The sequence below is a fragment of the Juglans microcarpa x Juglans regia genome, chromosome 6D, assembly GCF_004785595.1.
Source record: "Juglans microcarpa x Juglans regia isolate MS1-56 chromosome 6D, Jm3101_v1.0, whole genome shotgun sequence".
Taxonomy (NCBI): Eukaryota; Viridiplantae; Streptophyta; class Magnoliopsida; order Fagales; family Juglandaceae; genus Juglans; species Juglans microcarpa x Juglans regia.
In genome coordinates, this window is record NC_054604.1 from 36509298 (window position 1) to 36516565 (window position 7268).

The 7268-nt window shown below is 34.8% G+C and overlaps 1 protein-coding gene across 1 annotated transcript; it reads right to left on the reverse strand.

The window, feature by feature from the left end:
* Positions 1–5: 5 nt before the first annotated feature.
* Positions 6–4723, reverse strand: LOC121234410 (purple acid phosphatase 18). Its single transcript, XM_041130341.1, has 5 exons — positions 4380–4723; positions 2947–3615; positions 1187–1375; positions 1022–1110; positions 6–502 (listed from the first exon to the last, which is right to left on the reverse strand). The coding sequence occupies exons 1-5, from the start codon at positions 4512–4514 to the stop codon at positions 283–285; spliced, it is 1302 nt and encodes a 433-aa protein (XP_040986275.1). The 5' UTR covers positions 4515–4723; the 3' UTR covers positions 6–282.
* Positions 4724–7268: the final 2545 nt, after the last annotated feature.

A 7268-nucleotide genomic window follows, 5' to 3' on the forward strand; every position in this document is an offset into this window, starting at 1 on the left:
CAAAAGGAACAAACACCAGTGGTACCATATAAACTCGAAATTCACATCATACAAGGCTAGAATTTATGGTACAAACAAAATAGTGGATTTCTGGTAAAATACATACAAGACTAGCGGCTGCTTGAAATCAGTGAATGTATTCTACCGAATTAAAGCAGCCAGCCAAATAGTGGACTTGCATAATTCATGGACTGTAAAATCCAATATTTTATAAGGGCTCCTTTGCAAAGAGAAACTTCGTTCCTATATAGTGAAGCAAGCACTAGAGAGCATAACAAAGTTCTAAGGAGCCATAAGTATTTTCCTTCGTTCATTTTTCTTCTCAGCAACGCAACCTGAACTGATGAGTGACGTTATCCAGACCTGATCAGACCTTACAGGTTCGTCATCATCATTCCGATGCCAGCTCCAGAAGGCATGAGTTGAATTCGCGATCTTTAACTCACCATGACCAAAACTTGCTTCCCGAAAGACTGACCATTCTGGCTGTGGGTTTACATACCTATCAATTTACAAGAACTCAATGAGATCGATGCCTCTTATCAAGGAGTTATAAACAAAATAAAAAACGCATTTATTCCCTAAAAACCAGGCTTCCAACAACGTATCCGAATGTCTCATCTGCAATATTGTGTTTACTGCAAAGAATTGGAAATACATTCTCTTAAACATAATATGCAGAATGGTGAAAATCTCAGCTTGTAAGTCTGATAATCGCCAACTGATTTTTTAAACCCGCTAGTTGCTAAAGGAGATGCTCTGCCCTCTCAGAAAAAAGAACCTTCCTTTTATGCAACAAAATGAAGAGTATATATATTTAAAATGTACCACTTCTAAATGGGGCTCATTTAGCAGCCAGTTATAGTTCTGAGAAGATAATGGATTAAAGATGTCCAAAATATGTAAACAGGATCGAGTTCTTTCCTTATGTGCATAAGATCAAGTCAAACATTCTGTGCATGTGAGTATATTTGCTCATGTGAACTACAGATCGTGAAATTTTGTTATGGCGAGGATATACCGGTGAGCTAAACCTTCTCTGTTTCCTCCATCACCAATGGTTATGTGGACAGTGCCACAAGGATCAACTCTTCCAGTATTGACACGTTTCTGTTGAACAAAACACGGCAAGTTAAAATCCATGTACAATATCATAATAAAGAATTCTTAAACAGTCTAAGCATACCGTGCGTTCGTAAGCATGAACATGACCAGCAAGTACTATATCCACATTGGCAGCATAAAGCAAGGGTTCCATGGCCGTCATCATATCGTCACCTTCACCTTGATGAGCCTTGTTACTGTTATACCAAGGAACATGGAATAGCACGATCAGCCAAGGTGTCTTTTTCCGGTCCACTTTCGAGAGATCAACCTATGGAACAAGAGTGACAGTAAAATCCAATTTTAACTGACTGCCCCTCATTTCGTATAAAGCATTGAATTGGCAGAGAAAATATTCAAACAATGAAGAAAACAGGAAGAACTGGATAAGCATCTTAAATTGTATGTGTATGCCAATATAACACGATGATAGGAAAATTAAGTTTTCATGTGTGCTTATATCTTGAGGTTAGCCTCAAATCTGGGGTAATTAACCAAGGAAATTAAGCTTCAGTCAGTCATGCTAAAAGCCTAAACCTAGGAAATGCTCCTGTCAAAGACTACAATTTTTCTTATTATGTTTGTAGGGGGAACATGTTTTTAAGTGGGATCTCAGTGGCCAGAGAACTATCTAGTGGGGCTGTAAATGAACTAGTCTGTTCAATAGCCCGCTCGGCACTTGCCCAGTTAAACTCGAATCAAACTCGACCAATGAAAAAAAAAAAAAACTTGCCTGTGAAAGCAGATACCCGCTTGATTAATAAATGACACATACTCGACAAAACTCAACTTGACTCGGCTAAGGCTCGTTAAGGCCCGCTGGTTTATGCTCAAGTTGACTCGTTAGCCTAACTCAATTAAAGCTCATTCATATATTGTATTAGCTAATAATATAAGCATAGCATTTTTATAATTAAATATATGAGATGTAACCTAATTACTTATGTCTATATATTGAATATACTTCATAGTTATATTTTATAATTTGTACAATAATTAGGCGATAAGATTTAATAGTTTCATATATTAGTATGTGAGAACCATATATGAAATAGATATATGCTATCATATTATGTGTATATATTAATAATTTTTGTAGGCATATAATATATTGTTATTATGGATAAATATCAACTAGTTAGATATTAATTATTTATAAACTTTTAAAATCTTATAATTCAACAGAAGTTCTACTTGTTAGTTGTTCAAATTCAATATTAGATTTTTTATTTTTTATCTATCTAATTTATTATTTAATAAATCTTATTCAAAAAATAAACAATTCGAGCCAAGCTCGAACTCTAGCTTGTTTTTGGGACGAGCTCGAGCTCGAGTTCGAGTTGGGAATTTAACTTACCGAGTCGAGCTTGAACAAAGAATAAATAAAAATCTCGAGCTCGGTCTCGAGCTCGAGTATTTTGAGTTGAGCCGAGCTCGGTAAGCCAAAGACCGGCTCGGCTCGGCTCGATTACAGCCCTAATATCTAGGTAGCAAGTTCGGGTCCTATCACTTTATTCCCTAGGTTTACCAAAGTTAAGCAAGACCTAGTTACAACAGTTGTCTAAAGCCAAACAGTCGCTGTGAGGATCTTCTGTGCCAAAGTGGCGTGCCTAAGCATAATTATTGCAACGAGATACAGCAATGGATATAGAACCAACATAATACATTGTAAAGCTCATTGCAAAGCCTTCCATTTATTTGATTAATCAACCCAAGCATTCATCTCTGTTGAATTTTTACTCTTATTCATAATCAAAGATTGACTACTCTTTATGATTTAATTTGGCTATTTAGTAACAAAATAATGTTCCTTTCGAACTAAAAGGAATATAAATGACTAACCTTCAGCCACCTGTATTGGTCTGACTGCTCATCATAATCTACATATGAACCGAGCATGATAACATGAACACCTGCAACTTCAAATGAATAATAAAGATTTGAACTCGATCCACTCTCCTCAAAAGGCATCTTCCATCTTGAATTATACGATTCAAACCCATCCTTCAACAATGGTATGTTCTCCTCTTCATGGTTTCCTTCTGTAACCATCCATGGCCTTGCACTTGCAAGGGGCTGCACCAGCTCACCAAAGGTGTCCCATCGGTGTTGCAGATAATCAGCATATGAGAGGTCCCCAGGAAGTAGATGCAAATCATAGTTGCACCGGTCAATGTGGTCTAGAGTTGTTTTGGTCCAGCCAGTTTGACCCAGATCCCCTGCCACAGCAAAAGTAACCGGAAATTGAGCTGGAGGGGTCTTTAACTGTAAGTCGGGTCCTTGTCCTCCACATCGGTAAAAGTAGATTGTGTTATGTTCCAGAGGCCCGATGACTGTGTGGTGTATCTTCCCTGAACTATAGAATAGATAACTATAAGATGTGCTTTCTCCATTGGCTATAGAACTGTATCTCCCAGGTGATGTGCCATACTCAACAATTGAAGGAGAATATTTATCAACAGTGACCCATGTCACTCGCATGTGCCTGTCTCCGGCCAAAGAGATGTGAACCTATAACAGGGATGTGCACACAAAAGTACTTAAAAAAAAAAAGCCAAGCATAGCCAAACAAAAATACGGAGATAATAAACAGGAGATATAAAAGAGCAAGAATACACCAGAAATCAAATGTCTCAAGGGACCATCATTGGAAATTCGCAAAATCATTCATCTAAAAAAGACTTTGGAAAATCTATTTGTCAACACAAAAGATAACTACATCTACTCGAACCAAAATAACTTCGTAATACACAGAATTATCACTTAACTGCATCCATGACATTCAGGGAACTTAGGATTTTCCAAATCCATATTCACAAGACTACCATATATATAGGTAGTAAGTCAGTCCAATAAGGGTTTGTAAACCCAAGGAGCTATACCATAAGATAATCACGGACATGCACATTTAGTTCCAAACACTGGATGGTTTCACAGTCGAAAAAAGCAAGCAGTGTCATACAAATTCTGTAATATAACTTATCACAACAAAAAGTCTCATAATTTACTTCTCATTTGTATTACCAGATGACGTCTTCAATTAAACACTCTTTTCACGGATTAAAATCCTCTGGATTTTCTACTCCTAATAATAACTTTTAAATAAATGAATAAAGCTGAGAATAAAAAATCTGACCAACTAGTTAAAGCCGAAATTACACAAAGAAACGAAGCACGATCCGACACGTATAACAAGAAATCAAAGAAGGATGAGATCGGAACAGAAACTGTGCCACTATGCAATGGAGTAGGAAGAGAATTGACAACAACGTTACCTGCTGGGGATAATTCGGGGGCTTTGGGTTCCACGAGAAACGCAGGGTTTTGCGAGGCTGAGGTCTAACGTAGTCGGCTATCGCAGTTGCCGAGATTAGGAATAAACAGACAGTAAGGATCAGCTTCGGATCCATGATTCTTTCCTTAGGTGACCCGAATCAGAACTCACTTTCTCTGGCTCTGCTATAACTTAAGAACCGACTGGATTTTCTTCTTCAGCCGAATAAGAACTGTTCGTCAGCGTGTGGAGACCTTTGTTTGTTTGCCCGTGCATTTTGCATTAAAAGTTAAAAAAATAAGAGAAAAAATCAGCAAATCCGTACCGTGTGTTGTAGCGGGCTACCGTATAGAAATCTTTCCGGAATCCATTTTTGATTAGCTAGCGTCCGTGAATTTTTGTTTCCATTCATTAATGTGAAAAGGCTTTTTAAAGTCTCATTATTCACTGTTTTTTTTTTTTGGCATTTTCTGTTAGAAAAATTATCTAAATATCAAAAATCGTGATATTGAAATTTAGGCACTTTCTATCTTTCTTTTTCCACAATTATTTGGTATTTATTTTATTTTATTGAGGCTGAGCTGAGGGTGAACTGCGCAGTTTGATGATAAGAAAAATATTACTTTATCCATTCCATTTATCTCTCCAATTTGACATCTCTTATATTTTAATTTTTTTAAATTTTTTTTTTATTTAATAGTTAAGAAAATGACTATTAGTGTATTAATATTTTTTTATATTTTTTAAAAATGTTTTAAAATAATAAAAACAAATATGAATAAAAAAATTTAAAAAAAAATAAAAATAAAATTTTTAACTGGTAAAATAGAGCAGTACATTCTAAGCGGTAGAGTAGCACTGCTTTTAATGATAAATACCGATTACGTTATACATTTATATGGAGAATCATAGGGTTCAAGTAATCTCTCAGGACAATATTTTGATTCCATAACCTCTCATATTCATGACTAAAGGTTCGAATTAAAAATAATAATAATCTAAAAATTACATCTCTTTTATGATACTTCTTTCCCAACCCATACACACCAGATGTCTCCATATCTTGAGATGATAAAACCTGCAAATCTGATGGTTTCTTTCTCAACGCGTTTGCAAAAATGACCAAAAGCGTTTGACAAAGTGACGTGATTTCTTGTAATCCGTTAAATTTACTTTACAATATTTCATTGCCTTGTAACTGAAATGATATATTCGGCAAAACATCATGCTGTGGATAAACAATACCAACTATATGTGACCGGTTAGCTGAACTCTTTCTAATTCTTCGTCAAGGATTCAACAAAAACAAAGTCAACCAAATGTTTACATAAGATCAACTTTCTTTGAAAGCAAATTATCAATCTAACATGCTAAAACAACATTTGTTGCAAATTGTTATGCACATTGTCTAGTTGTTTCCTTAACACTGTTGGTAGTTGAAGAATTAATGATGTCGGGAAATCAACATTGCTAAAGATTGCAATTCTTGTTTTCTTTGTAAAAAAGAGAGAGATAATATTTTGGGTTTTTTTGTTGGTCATCTTGGGTAATTTGTAATGTTTTGGGTCATTACCTCATTAATTTTGTAAATAGTTTTATATAAAGACAAACCTAAAATAAGACAATAAATCAACTTTCTGGTTTGCTTCTATTTTCAAAGACAGAGAGTTTCAAAGTTTCTTTGCCAAAGGGTGTGTGCTTTTTCACATTTTCATGACTGTTCTCAAGCAGATTGTTGGGGATATTGCATTGACACTTTCATGGGTGTTTTTTCTTGTATACTCATGGAGGGAGAAGTATGATTAGTTTTGTAATGACTTTGCTTTTTCTTGTTTTATTTTTCTGCTCACAGTTTGCATTAATTATGGGCCTAATATTGTAGAATTTATATATGTGGCTATAAACAAATTAATAGTTTGAAAACTATTAAAGTCTGTTTCATTTAGGTGAGGTTTGGATAGTGAGATGAGATGACATAGTTTTAGATAGTTGAATAAAATATTGTATATTATATTTTGTGTGAGAATCTGATAAAGTTGTAATGATGAAATAAGACGAGTTTCCAATTCAAACCGGAGCATAAACAACTATCATGTATTCTTCCATGACAGTCAAGAATCCAACTAACAGCTATTCTTTCCGCATCATTTGGATTGTACATCCCACGTGGATGACCCAAAATGGTAGATACCAGTGACAATATATATGACAATCCAGGCTTTCCATGTTGAAGTTTCCAAGCATCAAGAAGCTCCAAGAAGTTAGAAGAAGCCCTTATATATAGACAAAGCAATTCACCTCCAGTGTTACCTTTTAGGTCCCATTTGGATAGTGAGATGAGATGATATGATATGAATTTAGATGAAAGTTAAAAGTTGAATAAAATATTGTTAGAATATTATTTTTTAATATTACTATTGTTTTGAGATTTGAAAAAATTAAATTGTTTATTATATTTTGTGTGAAAATTTGATAAATTTGTAATGATGAGAAGCGATGAGATAAAATCGTTTTTGTATCCAAATGGAGTCATAGTAATTTAATGAACTCTTTTACACCATCCGAGCATAGTTTTATATCAATTGAATTAATCATAGGATTTTGCTATGTACAAATGAATTTGCAAACCGATACTGACGTGGACGATCTTGTCAGATGTTAATGTTATATATATATATATATATATATATATATATAAAAAGAAAAAGAAAGAAAGAAGTAAACACAAGGAGAAGAGAGAAGAGGCAGAACGTCGCAAGCTTCATCGTCTCGTCCCTGAGAAACTCTCTATTTGCACGCGAGTTCACAAAATCTCCATTTGCTGTAGATTTTCATCTCCATCTTCTCCATCTGCTACAGATTGTTGGTGGGATTGCTTGGATTAGTGATT